The sequence below is a fragment of the Natator depressus genome, chromosome 3 (assembly GCF_965152275.1).
Source record: "Natator depressus isolate rNatDep1 chromosome 3, rNatDep2.hap1, whole genome shotgun sequence".
Lineage (NCBI taxonomy): Eukaryota > Metazoa > Chordata > Testudines > Cheloniidae > Natator > Natator depressus.
The window spans coordinates 78,575,622-78,594,230 of record NC_134236.1 but is presented as its reverse complement, the minus strand read 5'-3'; the positions used below and the strand labels follow the sequence as shown (position 1 = coordinate 78,594,230).

The 18,609-nt window shown below is 39.1% G+C and overlaps 1 protein-coding gene and 1 long non-coding RNA gene across 4 annotated transcripts in view; one reads left to right on the top strand and one right to left on the bottom strand.

Moving 5' to 3' along the window:
• The window catches only part of GRIK2 (glutamate ionotropic receptor kainate type subunit 2), a 594,466-nt gene that overhangs the window by 8,590 nt on the left and 567,267 nt on the right, over nucleotides 1-18,609 (bottom strand). The window contains exons 16-17 of one of the 3 annotated variants that reach the window (XM_074948159.1): nucleotides 8,182-8,432; nucleotides 461-638 (exon numbers count right to left, since the gene is read on the bottom strand). In XM_074948159.1, the coding sequence (XP_074804260.1) occupies nucleotides 461-638; nucleotides 8,182-8,432 (429 nt within the window). Of the gene's footprint in view, nucleotides 1-460; nucleotides 639-7,716; nucleotides 7,981-8,181; nucleotides 8,433-18,609 lie in introns of those variants that run through there. The other 2 variants (XM_074948161.1, XM_074948160.1) reach the window with 2 other exon arrangements.
• LOC141984788 (uncharacterized) lies at nucleotides 5,565-11,198 on the top strand. Its single transcript, XR_012638805.1, has 3 exons — nucleotides 5,565-5,699; nucleotides 5,906-5,975; nucleotides 11,144-11,198. It is a non-coding gene; the product is annotated as an uncharacterized LOC141984788 (long non-coding RNA).

Genomic DNA, 18,609 nt, shown 5'->3' with positions numbered 1-18,609 from the left:
GCTCACTGAGATTCTAGAGGTGCTGGATGAGTTTAGGCCCATGACCTACAAGATGATCCCTTTCCACTCATTACTGGTAAAATCAAGCAGGGCAATAGACCACTCTATTATAGATAGTTATTGAGTCCTAATGGGAGGGCAAGGTGCAACTTCCCTCAAATCGACAGAGTTTACGGTCATGTTCAATGAACTATTGCTTGATGACAACAATCTAGGCAGCTACTCTCCAGTCTCTAACCTTCCTTTTCTGGCATTGGTAAGTGTGAAACTTGCGGTGAAGTCTTCCGACTTCTTGGACCCCATTCAATCTGGTTTCCAACCTGTGTACGGCATGGAGACTGCATTAGTTCCACTGGCTGATATCATCCTCCTAGCGATGCACAAACGTTTCTCATTGATGATTGCGTTTAGATCTATCAGCAGACTTTGATAGCACTGACCATGAGGTTTGCTGACTCACCTGTGGACCTAAGTTGGGGTGGATGGGATTGTACTTGTGTGGTTCCATTCTTCCCTCTCAGAGAGATCCCAGAGGATGGTACAGGGCAATTGATCATCAGCCCCGAGGGTTCTCTCTCATGCGGAAGTCCACAAGGTTTCATTCTGTCATCCTTCCTCTCAACATGTATGTGAGGCCACTGGGGGGAGATAATGAGACAATTTGGGCTGCAATGCCATCAACCTTAGATGACATACAGCCCTACATCTCTGTTTTGTCAAACCAGGATGGTGCAGGCTTTTGCACTTCCAGTGTCTGGCTGAAATCGGGGTGTGATTGAAGTTCAATCCAGAGAAGATAGCTGTTATAGTGGAAAAATAAAGGGAAGCATTTAGAAGATTGCCCTCATTATTGTAGGTTCTGCTCAACCTTGACAGTGAGATTTGCAGTCTCAGGGTTCTTCCAGTTTCCTGAGTGATCCTGTGTTTCCAGTGGCCAGGATTGTCATTTCTCTTTTGTGCTTGGGTAGATAGTGACAACAGTTTCTACCTGATGTAGACCTTGTCACAGTTATCCAGATCTTTGTGTCCTCCAGTCTGGATTATTGCAATCCATTCTATATGGGACTACTACTGGACAAGTCAGAAACTAAAGTAAGTACAGAATGCTGCTGAATGCTTATTAGATGGTCTTAGCAATATTGGAGCATATTACAGCAGGTCAGGCACAGAGCTGATGCTAAGCAGATATATAACAAAAAACACAGCACTGGCTGTATGCTTCAATGTACAATTCAAAGTATTATTTTAATTTAGAGGTGCTATATGGCTATGGTTCTTGCTATATAAGAGCTTCCCTGTCTTCCTACAGGGCCTGATCCTAGTTGAACTGAAGTCAGGCAGCTAGCTGAGATCTTTTGCAATCAGCTCTTAGGTTTGAAAGTCTGGTCACTCAGGGTTTATCATTCTTGATCATGGTTCTGAATTCACTCCCAGCTTGTCCAATGGAGCTCAGGTTTCTTGTCCCTCAGGGTACAGTGTAAGGGAGTAATTGCAAGAAGTGTACTGAGCCTTCTTTTGGGGCAGGCTGTACATGCAACAGCTTATGTTCGAAAATATTCACCATGTACCTGCATACAGTGTAAATCTCAAATAAAGAAAAATAATTATACAACATAGAGCCTTTTGGAAATGGTGACTAGTCACATTTTATGAAGTTATGTCTAAATATCTTTATGCATATTTGTGAATGCTGAGTTAAAATTATCAGCAAAATATTGACTGTAAAATATTTAATACATTTTAGAGGTGATGAAGGTTATATTGCACTTTTCATAAAAAATATGGCATGGCCTTGAATCCTACTGAGTAGAGTATTAGTACTAATCTCATATACATTGTTTCCACTGTGTTAGCAAAACTGACAAATGATACACTCTCAGATTGTGCTAGCTAATACAACATGAAAATGCATTTCCTGTTGCAGGGACCAGAGGTGTCTTAACTCCAACTCCAACCAGTTCAGGGTGCTAACACTCTGCTGGAGTGAGTTCACAGATCCACAGTAAACTAACAGATATCCTAATTTTGATCTGGGGTTGACCTGAACTCAATTGTGAGACATCCCAATATTCTGACCAAGTGTTTGTATTACCCTTACATTTAATGTAAATAACTGCAAACACAAACATTTATAAAATGAGGATATTTTTAGACAGGACGTACTTGATGTAACATCAAAAGAGAAACAATGAGTGAGTATTAGGAGGGCTTGCATTTTTGGAAATATAGTAACATTTTATTCTCTTGAGAACAAATGAAACATTTTTAAGAAGAGCCAAGAATTACATTTTTTATAGTTTCTACCTTCCCTTGGTAAGAGGAAAGCTGGTGTGAAAAAGGGAACAGACAAAGAGATAATTTTTAAACGCAACATTAAATTTATCTGTGTAGAAAGCATCAAAAATGTTCATAAATCAGAACTGGAATTTAGGACCAGATCCTGCAATGAGCACACAGATAGACAGGACCTCTGGACCATTGAAGTCACATTCATATGTATGGGCTTGCAGGATCAGGACCGTACTGTGAAATAATTCTCAAGGAGGCCATAATCAACTAGACAATTTAAAATGTGTTTCTCTATTCTCTTGTTTATACTTCTCAATGAATTCAAATTAAAAGCAAAATACCTCTGTGTCATTGTTCATTGTCATTGTTAAACTGCAATCAAAAGTCAAAATAGAGATCATGTTTTAAATGTTTTATTGTTTGAAAATTATTTGAAAAATGTCAGGTCAATGAAATAAAAATCTTCATTTCCATTATTTTGCTCTATTTGTTACACTTTTGGCTTTTCACATCTTTAACAGCATAAGGTTTTCTTTTTACATTTCCTGCCATTGCAAAATATCCCTCCAATATAAGCAGTAAAACAATTTTAAAGAGGGCATTGCATTAGAATTCAGCTCTCACTGTATAGACCAAAAAAAAAAAAAAAAAAAGATACACACAAAACCAGGACAGTCCTTCCTTATGGAGCTCAGGGATTGAGGGATGAGAAGAGCTTCCAATTTTCCATCTGCCTAGCTGCAGAATGCAGATGTACCAAGGTTGGGAAAATGTTCCATTTATGAACAGTCACAGCTGGGAATCTGTTATTCTCAGCCAACTACAAGAACTCTCCGGTTATGCTAATGCAAAATATAATATCATTCAGGGTGCATCATTATTCTGTATTTTTATAAAGTTTATTGGGATACATTTCCTGGATCTCCAGGTTTGATTTACCAACCATCCCTACATTTTTTATTCATCTGCAGCTGACGAACATGCTCTTCAACTTTAAAATCTTTTGAACTTGCAGACCCTGAAAAAAAAATCACGGTGCTGGGAATTACTTTGGTCTTCATCCAAAAGTTTTATAAAGCCCAGACCATATTATCAAAGCTTTTTAAAAATTAAACTATCAGGATATTTTCTGAACAGTAATAATGTTGATATAATTAATTTCATTCCTCTTTATAATTTTTCAAACAACAGTGAGGAAGAGTTTAATAAAAAAGAATTTGGCCATATCTGAGAAAATGATAGGATGAAGAAAAAGGCCTGGATGGATAGAAGAAGGATTGTAAAATTCAGAACCAGAATTTGTTGTATCAGTTTCAATTTTCATGGCTTTGAACATAACCATTAAAAAAAAGGAAAAGCAGATTTCTACATGTTCTGACTTGCATATTTCATGTTCACAACACTTCCATAATAATAACCTTGTTTCTGGAAGGCTGTTCCATTTATGGTACAAATTAGCTACATTATGTACACTCTGTGTTTGACTATCGGTGAAACTAAATGATAGGTGAATGATGACCAGCATTTTTCCAAACCTCATATGAAAGAGGAGTATTCTAAATCCTAGTGTGTGAAATTTATCCTTGTATAAAAGGCTCTCTTCAAGTAAACCTCATGTTAGCAATTAAATTAAAGCCAGAGTTCTTGGACTTTACATCGGAGAAGTGCAAGTAGGGCCTGGAGCTGGTGTTTAAGGCTGCAGCACAGCTGCCTTTCAATCTGTGATCTGAAATAGCAGTTGCAGCCCCTCCATACCATTTACATAGGGCCTGGAGCTGCTGGCTCCATGGCCACTTCCCTAGCACATGCCCATGGTTGCCCTGCTCACTGAATTATGTGTAGCTGGCACGGATAGGAAGTACAATCCCTTTCTGCATGTGACACTATCATAAAATAGTGTTCTGTATGGTCTTGCAGTGGTCTTCTGCTCTAGGATGAATTTCACCTATGGCTTACATTGCGCAGAAGTACCCGGGTGATTTGCCCCCAAAGAGATTAAATGCACAGCTCCCTCATTCAATAGTACCTGATAATTCCCAGTAGGCACTAAAGCTAGGGGAGGATGGTATCAAATGGAAACAATCTAAAAAGAATTATATTTTGAAAGGATAATAATGAAACAAATTCAATAAATTACCAAAATAAGAACCATCAATATATTATGTTAAACATTACTATTTTTCAAGATCAACATTCTCTTTTCTAGCATGACGTTGAAAACTCTCAAGCTTTACAAAAACAACGATATGTAATGAGGCTAAAACTATGACACACTGAAACAATTACATCAACAATAATTACACTGGTAATTGTTTAAAATGGCTTCAGTTTCTTAGATTGCTTACTCACTGTCCTCTAAGTGTCAACATAATGTTACAATCAGGGAGCAGGTCACTTACTTAGAGAAGCAATTATAAAATGCAAATGGTTGAGCATTTATTGTCAAGATTGTCACAGAGAACAAAAGGTCTGTTTCACAACATGTCTCCAAGTAGATGACATAATTGTGTGCTTGTATTATAAACAATAAGGAAATGATACCAACTGTTGGCTTTTGAAAAGACTGTAATGAAAGAAGAGAGGTGGACATTTTGACACATAATTTCTATTAAAATTTGGCAATTACATTTCCTTTTAAAAATACAATACACCATCTTGTGGTTGCTCTAGGGTGACCAGATAGCAAGTGTGAAAAATCAGGATGGGTGTGTAGGGGGATAATAGGGTCCTCTATCAGATAAAACCCCTAATATCCAGATGGTCTCAATAATATCGGGACATCTGAAGGAATGCAGCTTAGAGATCTTGGAAACTCCAGTGTTCACTTATCTTGCTCCATCACTTGGACTGGAATTTTAACCCTCTGCTATAAAGAAAGGAAATAGTATATTGCCACAGATCCAAGGATAGAACTCCCATTGAGGGGAAGTCAGTGGAAGTTTTGCTAGGCTGGGTTTAGTACTTAGCCCTTAAGATTTCACAGAATAAAGTACAGGCTATCAAGTGAATCAAATATTTGATCAATTTTTACTTTCGATCAGAATTTAAAATAACTAGTAAAATCACTGTTACTTTTTCTGTGGTTCATGGAAGGCTGTATGTTGCTCTGTCATACACTGTGCAGCTCATTAAAATGGTTGGAATTGTTGAACAGGTTTGCAGAGGTTGTATATGGCAAAGTTCATCTCAACCTGCTTTCTCAGTCTCTGTTACAAACATTTTCAGAGACCACAGACTGCCTCATTCAGTATTCAGAACTCCTTCTTACTTCAGTAGAATCTGCAACTGCAGACTTGTATTTGTCAGAAACATCTGATCTTGATCTCGTCCAATGAAACAAATAGATCAAGTATATAACTGCACAGCTTCCCACTTTTACATTTACCAGTGTGCATTCTGCCCTTGGTAACGTAAGTAGTCATTTTCAGCACAATGGGTTTCTGGTAGTAGAACTGACTCCATGTACTGCTGATTTTCATTTCTTCAGATTTGTATATTCTAGTGAATTCTTAGTGGATTAGGACACTGTTGATCTTTTTCAAACAAATAAATCAAGGCGGGTGCAAATGATTGACAATTTTACTCTGATCATTCTTGTCTTTGCTTTTCAAAATAGTCAATAAAATACAAATCCCTCTGTGCCTGGAGAACACTGTGATGAAATGAATGCAAACGTGTATCTGAAGGTAAGGTCTGACTCTTTCTCAAAAAGACCACCACTAGTTACATGTGTTCCTTGCAAGTTTTTTCATGTATATCAGGTACATGCAAGATCTGAGCCCTTTTTCCACTAAATTTAAAAGCATTGGTACAAATAGCACAATTAGAGTTTTGCTTCTGCTTTTTCGAACACAGCTTCATTTTACAGGGATCTATACTGCAACAGGCTTCACGCTGCCAAACCCTGTCCCCATGTAGGACCCCACTGAATTTGATGGGCACATGGATCTACCCCTGTACAGCCAGTTGGAAAGTCAAGGCATAATATTGAAATGCTATTGACTATTTTAGAAAAAAAGCATCTAATCTGAAAAAAGTGCATCTAAATTAAGCATGCAAAATGTGCAGTGGCCTGATTAGTTACCCATGTTGCAGGTGCAATTCTACATATTGCACCTGCTAAAAGGCAGGCATACATTTTATCAACAAATGACCATTTGCTCTTTGGGCTCAAAGACTGAAATCTATTACATTTATTTTGTTTTCTTAGCTACAAACATAGAGCTTGATCCTCTCTGCCCCCGCCCCACATGTGGAGCTACCATTGGCCAAAATGGTTGTTCCAAAAAATGGAGAGCTTGTAGCATCAGTCCCTGAAACACAGACAAGGTCACATTTTCTTCCTCACCTAACCTTCCTGGTGCAGTATCCAAGGATAAGTCATGCTGTTAGCTTCATACCTAATAATAGCATATAAGATGAAATATGCATTCAACCTCTGTAAAGCATTAATCAATTTACATTATAAAATTCTCATCAAAACAGTCCTAGATTAGTAAATGAGGATATAATTTTTTTTCCAGATCACTTAAACCAAAATATACAGAAGTTCATATTAAGTAAATTTCTTCTAAAGTGGATAAAGACATTGTGATGCACATTAATTATGTAAAACAAATGGTAAATTTTCAAAAGAAATTTGTTTCTGAGATACAAAGCTCCAGAAGTAGGTTGACAGAATTGAATATTCCTATATTCTTATAAATTAGAGCATCAGTGGGTTCACTTTTCCTCTCCATAATTAGTTTTGTACAACTTAATAAAATCTACCCATGTCCAAATTTTGTTTAGGAACCTGTGACCTCACACTGCCTTGTTGTTCAGTATCAAAGCTTTCTTTCGCAGTATGTTACTAAAAATTAAGACTTCATACACAAAGAGCTAGGTATATCCATATAAATTCAGAAGTCTCAAAAGATAGGCCTTAGATTTTTCTGAGTGATATTTCAAGTTACAAAAATTCACAAGTAGCATCTGAAAATCAATATCAATACAAATATGCCTTTGGGATTTACTACTGATTTTAATAAAATAAAGTATAAAAATAGGGATGAACAGAGGTCAAAAGCTCCTCAAAAATGTAAAAAAAAAAAAAAAAAACAGTAAATATACCACATTTTCTCCCAAGTTTTTAAATGTAAATTAAAAATATGGCATATAAATAAAAGCTATACTCTTTAGTTCAATTTTAGATGTTACATATGTGCATATACATATTTATTATGCAAAGCTGATGATAGCACCCAAGAATTCTGCAAGAAAATAGCAGACCCAGCAACAGTTCAATTACCATACTTCTGCAAACGGTCAGTACAGGACAGGTTAACACTAGCTGTTTCAAAACTGGATGAATTCAAGTTACAGGAGATCAAATTATAATCAGTAGTAAATCCACAAAAAATAATATTGATCTAATAATTTCCAGATGCCACCAAACCTACTTGTCAAGTGTGAACGTCTTCAGGAAAGGACATTTCTGTGGAGACATTTCTAGACTTCTGACTTTGAACTGATACACAGTTTTGACTTTTAAAAATCAGATTTATCTGTAGAAGATTAATTTGTTTCCCATTACAGTTTCTCATTTCTTCTTCATCCATAAAATTAACTGCAGTGAACTTCCAGGAGTAATAAGCTGTCTTTTTTCAGGCTTGTATAAGAGGAGAAATAGTCACTTGTCCTGAAAGCTGGCTACAATTAAACATATTAAAGACAAATTAAAAGCTGTATATGTGACACATCAGGTGCTCTGTTGTGAACCTTTGTTACAGAAATACTATACTAGGGTATAAAGGATATCAGAATAGCCCTTCATTGGATCACCAAAATGCTTAAAAACTGATTTGATTATAACAAAAATTATTATATTAAATGGAAAAATACAATATTTACCTTTTCCAACTGGGCATTTTTTTTTGATTTGTACAAAAACTCCCCCACTGCCACAAAGACAGAAAGCACCAATCCAGCTGCCAGAACGATGAAAATGCCACCAATATTTTGAACTCCCAGAGCACTGGCCTCTTTACTCTCCTCTTCTGGACAACCATTGCCTCTCCACCACTTCTCCTTCATCATGTGGAGCTTGCCTTCCTCTTGCAGCTGAAGAATTGCTATAGTGATCTTGTCTCTGTATGGAGACCCTGCAAGAGAATAGAGGAAACGTGCAGTGCACCAAAGTATATTTTCAGGAGAGTAAAAATGTTTTAGTTTAGTCCTGAGAAGGATATAACACAAAAATTCCTTGTGATGATTCACAATTTTTTAGGCATGGTTTGGTGGGGGAAAAAGGATGTTTTCTAAAATCTTTTTCAGATCACAGAATATGAGCCAGTTTTCAAAGTTAGTGCATATAATTGAACCCACATTTTTGTACATGATTAATTTATTCATGAAAATACCTAATTTGTGTACAGAAATCCAGTAACTGCTTGTGCACCTGGCTGGTTAAGTAGCTAATTAATCTTGTACACTTATAAATACCGGTTCTATGCATGTATATCAGTATCTGAGCATACATGCAAATGCAATTACTACTATTCCTGTAGCTAAGTAACGTGATTTTGGAAATGAAACCGTTCTAAACATCACTCGTTTGTATGGACTTCAGAAATCTTAAGCCCTGTACAACCAAGCAAATGTAGGATTAGTTACAAGTTATTTAGTTTAACATATCTAAAACTATAGACTATTTGCTTCTAGACCCCATACAAGAACTGATACAAGAAACAGCATTTCAGTTGCTTACTTCTCCTAGCTAGAACAGCAGCTTTCAAGGCCAAACCGCCACAGTGTGCAAAAGTTTAAAATCACAAATAATCAAACAACTATGACATTTACCAGGCACTTATCAACCCCACATCAAGAGGGCAGAGTAAGGTGGATACCAAGCAGTGAAGCAACAGGAGCAGAGTGAAGACTGTTTGGATATGTTAACTCTGCATTTCTGTATTTTTCAGTTTTTATTTTACTCCAACATCTCCTGCTTCCAACTCTTAATGATTTCTGGAAACTTAAGCATTGATCGTCAGTTGGTGTAAACAGTAGCTCTATGTAAATCAATGGAGTTTTGACAATTTAAGTCTAAGAGTTTGGGAAGGTTGTTTGTTTGTTTGTTTCCCTTAAGTTACTAATACACATTTACAACCTTAACTATACTGTAACAAAGCTTTTTGTCCCTGCATGAAAACAGGTGTGGCAAATAGCTATAATTACAAAAGATGTTACAAGAGTCTCAACCCTATCACAAATGAACAAATACCATAAATACTACAATATCCCCACAGAGTGAGTCCATTGCAGATGTGCAGAACTTGGAGGTCTCAGAAATGTTGATTGCTACTTTGTGTCAAAAGAATCATGCTCCTTGTCAGATTGTCAAATCAACTACGTGATAGGGACATTCAAATACCTTCCGAAATGTTTCTTTATTCACTTTATTAACTAAAAGTTAATGGAAAACCACAGACTTAAGAACATGATGGGCAGAGGCATATCTTAATGACTTGACAGCAGCCCTCTCTATTTGTAGGGTAGATAGTAGGATGAAAAGTCCCACTGCTGTATATAGTCAATATTCCTTTGTGCTATGTATGTTGTACCCTTATCAATGTGCAGCTTATATTCCTTTATATGATTCTGGTGCATAGTATCCATTTCAAAGTTAAGCTCCCTATAGTTCGCTTTTGTTTATAGTCCCTAGATTTGAACTCACACCCCAGGGGAAAGAGGGAGCTAAGTTGGCTGCATGCCATCCTTGTGCCCTCCCAAACTAGGATGCTCCAGTGGCTGTACCCCTGGGGGCCTAAGTTACAGCACCCTCCCATGGCTGTTCTGTGGACTACAGTATTGCCTAGAATCTCTGCAGCTTTGTGCACTGCAGCCCCAACTCTGGAACACCCTTCCTCCTCCCATTTCCACCCCACTACCTGCAATAGTGTTGGCAAGAGTATCCTGCCCTTTTACCTGGCACAAAGAGGACAGGGTGGGGCTGAGGATCTTACTCTAGCATGTGGGGCAGAATATTCTCTTATATTTGGTCTTCAGGTATCAAATCTGCTTCCCCTATTGGCCTGACACATTCTGAGTTTGTTGTCCTTCCGCACCAAAAAAAAAATAGCATAAAGTTGCTTTTTCTTCTCCAGGCTGTGACCAAATGGGAACATTTTTTTTTTTGAGGAGGGTGGGGAAGAGAATATATTTTGCTGTAGGCAAGCTTCTTTACCTTTTTATGAGAGGTTGTTTTTATTCTTTGTACAGTGCCCAGAGACTTTCCAATGAGCACTTCACAAATTAAATTATTTAATAAATAATGTGAACAGAGAAGGCTTTTATTTTTGGAAATGCAGGGAATAAATCACTGACATCATTCATAAGTGCCCTCTGTTTTGAGACTTCGTGTCATGTTTAGGGATATAACAGAGCCACCTGTTTTATTATTAATTTTTTTCTGGATGTCCAAATAAAAGGCTTTAACTTAAATTGGATACCAATGTGAATCTGAGTAAAAGAAAAGATTTTTAAATCAAAAGTCAGAACACATCGTGTGAAATGTGGTGTCGGTATGTATATGAGCCCACAAAGAGGACTCTCTCTTCATGAGCTCTCTCTCTCTAGGGTGCCCCTCATAATTATAGTAACTATTGGTTGCAGTTTTTATGGTGTCTTTTTTGGTTGATTAATAAACTGTAGGGCTTGTCTACACTGTGCATCAGTCCACACCAGAGAGGTGTAAATTCTAGTGTGCACCTGTGTGTTGTGCAATAACAAGTGCTGGCATCCATGAGTGAAAAGGGGCATTTGTGCACACACAAGAATATTTATTATTCACTATTTGTCATTTAAAATATTGCAGGTTTCTGTTGGGAGAAGCTGGATTGCAAGACCCAGCAGCAAAAAGTCCACCCAGAAGGAATTGCAATGGCAGAAAATATCACAATCCCAGACACGGTGGGCTCTGGAGATGGCCAAGTAGCTTAGAAAGAGGTCAGGACTGACCTGGCAGAAGATATGGAAAATGCAGCCAGTGATTACACTCTGTAAACACTCTAAACATTCCAATGAGTTAATCCCTGCATGTGCAATTCTGGCACTATGGGTGTAAATTTCATGGCCCTCAAAACAAATAGAGAATGAAATCAAGCCCCAGGAGTTTTAAACTTCCATCTGTACTGTAGGAAGCAAGCATGCTTTTTAAATCATTAACATTATTCAACAGAATTCACCTTGAAGGGTGCGAAGTCCCTTGCATTTTCTGAAACTTTAAAGCTCTAGGACTGTGCCTAAAAATTCAACAATAATATAAAGAATAAGAAGAGAGTGAAAACTAAGAGTCAAATTCTTCCAGATTCCCAGGCATGATAGAAAGTGCATCTTTCATTCTGTAGTGAAAAAGGAGTGTGAACTGCAAACACCAACCATCAATGGAAAGAGAAATAGTGGGGAAAAAACATCTTAGGATAGGCACACATAGCTGTGCAGAATAAAAGAGTATGTCTATATGAAATGTGAGGGCAGAGCCTTCTATAAAAATATCCTATCATGGAAGAATGGGAGAAGAAACAAAGTTCCAATGAACACAGGCACAGGGGTAGATTTTAAAGCAGAAAGCCATAACTGTATTAACGTTTAACTTTTGAGGGTGGGCTAAATTCTCCCCCTCCTCTCCTGATAATCAGGTATTTATTTTGGTTCTGTACGGTGTTAAACTGCCTCCATGCCAAATAATGAGTATTCATTGCATGCCCTCTTCAGCCTGCCACCTAGAATTCAGACCATCTCTGAATCCTCTCCCCTGCTCCCTGTGAGGGGGAGTGGGGGCACACATAAAAGGTACCTCAGTCTGAGAAGACTTAGGGCATGTCTACACAGCAACTAAACACCCTTGGCTGGGTTGTGCCAGCTGACTCGGGCTCTCGGGGCTTGGGATGTGGGGTTGTTTCATTGCTGTGTACACGTCTGGGCTCAGGCTGGAACTGGGCTCTAGGACCCTGCAAGGTTGGAGGGTCCCAGGGCTTGGGCTGCAGCCTGAGCCCAAATGCCTACATTGCAATTAAACAGCCCCGCAGTCCAAGCCTTGCAAGCCCGAGTCAGCTGGCACGGGAAAGTGCGGGGGGGGGGGGGAGGATGCAGGTGCCCCCTCCTTCTTCCAGGCTAATTGGGGTTAACAGGTATCTACAAGGTCTTGTGTTTACAGCTGGAGCTGGCCCCATAGAGCCTCTCACCTGCACTGACCACAAGCTGCAACAAAATTAGAAACTTCACTTGTAAAATTACAACTTTAAAATCCTGTCCTTTATCCTTATGAATCCCAAACTGAGCCACCATGATGAAAAACCCACCAGACACCTTGTCAGTCTTGGGGAAACATTTCTTCTGCATTCTCAAAACTAGAGATTGGTCAAATCCACAACATCTTGGGAACACATTTCAAACTCTTTCTCTCTCCATTATAGGGCAGGTAAGTCAGAGCAGCAGCAACAGTACCACTATGTCTGCTGCATGCTCTGAGGATTTCACATACAGGAAGTGTGGGTTCAACAGACAACCAGTTTTTGCTTCCCTCCACCACAGCCTAATGTCAGCAGAGAGAAGCAGAGACATTCTCCTCTACTCCTGCTCTGATCCCTGCATGTTCTAGGCAGGGAAGGTGGGAGAAGGCCCCAGACCATCAAAGTCTGACCCTCTCTTCTCACTTTTCTCAGGATCCTGGGGTTGTCTTTTCCCTGCCAGTCCAACCATACACCTCCATTCTGAAATATGGGTGAGGTGGTATATGTAACATGCTTGTAAAGTGTGTGTTGTTTCCCCCTCTAGTGGCTATCCCACAGAATGGATAGTAACCTAGTGCAGCTGCCAATTTATGGAGGTACTCTTATTTCAAATGCCAGAGTCTGTGTTTGGGTGCTAAAGCTCCTGGTTCAAGTCCTGATGACCTGTGGTAGGTTTCATTAAATACACTGTAAGTTACTACAGGTTCCTAGATCATATAACTTTCTCTCATTTGTTACGATGACTGTGAGATGCTGACCCAGTAGACAGTGAAGTCTAAGATCAAATCCCTTGGAAATAGACTTCAAGACCTGATGGCACTTTAGATCACAAGACAGGCTAATGGCTTCCAATAACCAGCCAGATCAGTGAAATTGCATTATAAAAAGGCTTATGCACAAAAATCTTTATTTGCTGCAACATGAGTGCATAAAAATGTAGTTTCATAAACCTGTATACACTCAAGATTTTACACACTGTAGTGAGATTTTAGTGCTACACTCAAAAAGTTTTATGGGGATTAGTTTTCTACCCTGAAGTCTCAGTGCATAAATATTTATGTGCATAAGTATGCGCTTAAGTAAGACTTATGCACACATAATCTTTATGTGTTGAGATGAGACCTACGTGATGAAATCCTGCTGGGCTGGCTCGTCTTGGAGATGGTGGCAAGCAGATGATAATTCAGTGAAACCTGCTCACTATTACCCCATTCTAAGATATATTAATTCATATGTAAAGATTACAAGATATCCTTAAGAAGGAGTTGGAGTGCATTTTCATACCCTACATTTGGCTCTACAAACATAAATTTGGCACTAAATAAATAAAATGAATGGCAGCACTCCACCAAATCCTTCATTAAGCAAGTTCTAATCCAGCAGCTTGATTATATTCTAATCATTCAATGGAAGTACTATATATATGCGAAGTTCCAACAACACATTCAGTATTAATGATCCTTGCACAAATGTTGGAAATTTGAAACTTGTCCTGGATGTGATATAGTCCCATTGAGGACTATTATCTTTGATTGGCTAGAGAAAAAAAGAGAAAAACCACTTTTGAACATGCCAAGTGGACATTTTCTAAGATTTTTTTTAAAGCAGACCTTAGTTGGTGCTCCTCCCCTTTATGACACCACTCCACATTCTACCCTCTTGGCCTGAGCAATGGGGGTTTAAGGATTCCCTTCCTATATATAAATGCAATATAACTTTTAGTCCTGTGGTAGACAGTCATTGCTATAAGGTAAATGGTCAAAATTTAGACCATAGGTGAGTGAAGTTCATGGATTCCTAATCTTGGTGTAGTTAGGAGTTAGAGTGGCTCACTCCTGCTGATGCTGAATCATAGAATATCAGGGTTGGAATGGACCTCAGGAGGTCATCTAGTCCAACCCCCTGCTCAAAGCAGGACCAATCCCCAACTAAATCATCCCAGCCAGAGCTTTGTCAACCCTGACCTTAAAAACTTCTAAGGAAGGAGATTCCACCATCTCCCTAGGTAACCCATTCCAGTGCTTCACCACCCTCCTAATGAAAAAGTTTTTCCTAATATCCAACCCAAACCTCCCCCACTGCAACTTGAGACCATTACTCCTCGTTCTATCATCTGCTACCACTGAGAACAGTCTAGATCCATCCTCTTTGGAACCCCCTTTCAGGTAGTTGAAAGCAGCTATCAAATCCCCCTCATTCTTCTCTTCTGCAGACTAAACAATCCCAGTTCCCTCAGCCTCTCCTCATGAGTCATGTGTTCCAGTCTCCTAATCATTTTTGTTGCCCTACGCTGGATGTTTTCCAATTTTTTCACATCCTTATTCTGATGGAGGCTTAAACATGGTTAGGATCCAAGAATGCAAGAGAATTGGCTGCTTTCATATCAGTAAGCATAAGCAATTCATTGGGTGCTATTTAAGGATTAGGATTAGAGGATGTATGATGGACCTTGTGGTTATAGCTCTAGATTAAGATTCAGGAGTTGGCTTCTATACTGAGCTTTTGCTACAGACTTTCCTTGTATCTTGGACAAGTCACTTAATCTCTCTCCTCCTGAGTTTTTCACCAGTAAAATGGGGATTTATTAATGTTTGCCTGCCTCACAGCAGAGTTGTGAGGATAAATTAATTAATATTTGTGAGATGCTCAGATACTACAGCAATGAGCACCACAGAGAAACTAATAAATAACAAGGTGTCCAAGATCACTGCCTTGTCTGTGGTGAGGGGCATATAATCAGGGATTCTCTCCAGGAGAAAGTTTACAAGGACTAGCTGCCCTTCAGCATCAGTTGATAGCAGTTGCTATATTAATAAATTTGCAGCCAATAAAGCCTTTTAGCCATGTCAATAACAATGCACCATTAAGGTCTTAAGAGGAGGAAGATAATAATCATGTAAATACATTTATTAATACAATGTATACCTGTTGCTCCTCTTCCCTCTACATGCTGTCTGTCTGCTTACTTATCTGCCTTTAGACTTTGAGCTCCTCAAGGCAGGGATCATGCCTCCTTCTTTGTTTGGAAAGCTTAGCATGCTGTGGACACTATCAGGAATAAATAATACATAATAATAAGGCTGCAGACTCACAGTTAAAGTCACATGGAGTCAGGGGGAAAATGAAACTGCCACCTGCAATTTTAATTTGGCTGTGTTGCACATACTGATCTGGTTAGTGTGTAGCTTTATGTATTATTATTTCTGTCAAAAGATGCACCATGATAAAATAGTTAGGCTATCCAAATAGTTAGGCTATGTGTGACATGTAACATTCCTGATAAACCCTTAACCCTTCGGAGTTTCCTGACTCCGTGTGATTGTAACTCTGCAAACTTAACACTACATTAAGACTTTTCTGCATTACCATATTTTTGATATTAGACATAGCATAATCATTAAATATTCTATAAATCATAATTATTATAAAACAAAATACCCAATAGATGCTTACAACAATTTAAACTATCTCACATTTAATTAAGGTAGCAAGGGGATGTGAAACAAGATCAAGGAGGGAAGCCCAAAGGGCACATTTACAATGCCTCTCTTACATTTATAAGCCATTATTGATATAAAGCCTGGAAAAGACAGAACTAGTAGGAACCAGGAAACTCTTAACTTGTGTATTCTGGGAGCTCATGCAAATTCTTCTATTTTCTGACAACCTTTACTCTTTTTTCAGTTTCTATCCTCACCCACCCTTCTCTCCACCTTCATAGCAGTTCCATAGATACAATTGATTTATAAAACAAGAAAGAAAATATAGCAGAGATTTCTTTCTTGCTTTTAAAGTACTGGGAACTATTTGGGTATGCATGCAACATACCTGGGATAAAAAATAGTTTAATCTCTAGGCTAAATCCTGCAACTGCCATTGATGAAAACATCCTACATCACACCAGTGTGTGTATTCTTGGAGGACTGGGAAGGGATATTTTAGGTTGTATTACATTTATAACTAATTCAACCATCCCAAAATATCATATAATGTTACCTGCTGTCTCCGTCTTTGGAGAGAGGGTGAAAAGAATATGCAGGCTGGTTGTTTAGCTGTAGGGAAATTAAGTAAGACCTGATGCCGGATGGCTTTACGGGTTATATCGTTCTGTGACTTCCTCAAACTGAGTCCTTTTTTTTTTTTTTTACTATGAGGACAATAGGAGCACTGTAGTTACCATGCATTTTTACTACTACAGACACCCGAGTGATATAACTTCATCATTGTGTTTGTCAATTTATTTTCATTTTCACAACCGTATGTTACAGGCTACTGCTTTAAAAGTTCAGCTCAACTCTAATGACTGGTTTCAGAGTAGCAGCCGTGGTAGTCTGTATCCGTAAAAAGTAAAGGAGTACTTGTGGCACCTTAGAGACGAACAAATTTATTAGAGCATAAGCTTTCATGAGCTACAGCTCACTTCATCGGATGCATTCATGTGTCTCCAGTCTCTTCGGGGGCATGGGTTCGAATCCCACGTCTGCCACCAGTTGTCCCAGTGGGGGCAGGCAGGGAGCTCACATGTTTCCTCACTGCATCAGAGCCAGCGTGAGCCCCCTCTCCGGTGTGCAGGGGGGCAGGGAACATCACTGTATGCATCCGAGGAAGTGAGCTGTAACTCACGAAAGCTTATGCTCTAATAAATTTGTTAGTCTATAAGGTGCCACAAGTACTCCTTTTCTTTTTACTCTAATGACTGCAAGACAACTAAGGTGGGGCAGAGTTTGTCTGGGCTTACCCAGGAAGGGCAGCTCTGCTTTGTGCTGGGCGGGGGAGGGAGAGGAAGGTCAGAAACTGCTCTAAAAACGGTGCTCAGTGGTCAGCTTTGCAGCAATGACTCCCCCCCGTCCCCGCCCCAGGAATGTGCATAAAGGTTGAAACCTGGGTGGGACAAGTCTCTTTGTTCCATGCAGAGAGGAAGCCAGCACCCACCCTCCCTCCCTTAGTGGAGGCGAATGGCAGGCTGGGTTAGGACCTGCTGTGGGCATTACACTAGTCGCCCCTTTTAAAGGAAGGAAGGCATTTTTCCCGCACCACCAGAATTGGCTTCAGTGGAATGTGATTTTTTCGCCTTCCTCACAGTGGGTGTGAGGGAGGACCTCTTCTGGTGGGAAGAAAAGGTGGTAGGCCATATGTCACAACTTATTTCGTAAGGCTGGGCGGATGTTCAGTGCAGGTATCTCATAGGAAAGGTAGCCAGTGACCAGATAAATGGCCTGGTGAAGAACTTAAAAGGAGGTACTGGATAAAGAAACAGAATGGGGGAGGAGGTTGGGGTCCATTCAAAAGCATCTGGTGGTCTGGATTTGGCCCACAGTCCACCTATTGAGTACCATCGGTTAGACTATTTCCCACCTTAGCTATTTCCCACCTTAACTAGTAACCTATGCCTAGTATCCTTTTAAGATATCAAAAATACAACAGTTTCTCTGATAATATCCAAGGTCCTCAGGAAAAAAAAGCAGGGAGAATGAGAAAAATTAGGGCCAGAGCAAGAAAAGGAAGCCAGATCTGAGAAACCAGCCCTCTGTTTTTTTCAGGAACCACACAGATTAGAGGTGAAATTCTGGCCCCAATGAAAGTCAATGGGAATTTTGCAACTGATTTCACTAAGGTCAGGATTTCATCCTAGGTTACTTATTAAGTGGCATTCGAATATAACTGAATAGTAGATATTTTAAATCTGGCTAGACTCTACTTAAGTAACAAATATGCAAACAGACAAAAGTAATAACAGTGCTTCAGAGTGACTGGAATTCCTATCAAGTCCACATGACATTGCAGAAAAGAATAAGAGAATTCCACTGCTTAATATCCTTTTTAGTAGCTCCCCACAGATCTATTTTTATCATATATATAATTCCCTAATAAAGGGCCCTGCCTTCTAGACCCTGAATTTGATTTACCAGGCTAGCAAAGGATTGAAAATACCCATACAAGGACTGAGCTTCTTGACCACCAGGCTAGACTGCATTAATTCACTATATCTATTCATGAGCATATATACTGTGAAAATAAAAGGCCACAGTTACTCAGGAATGGAACAGCC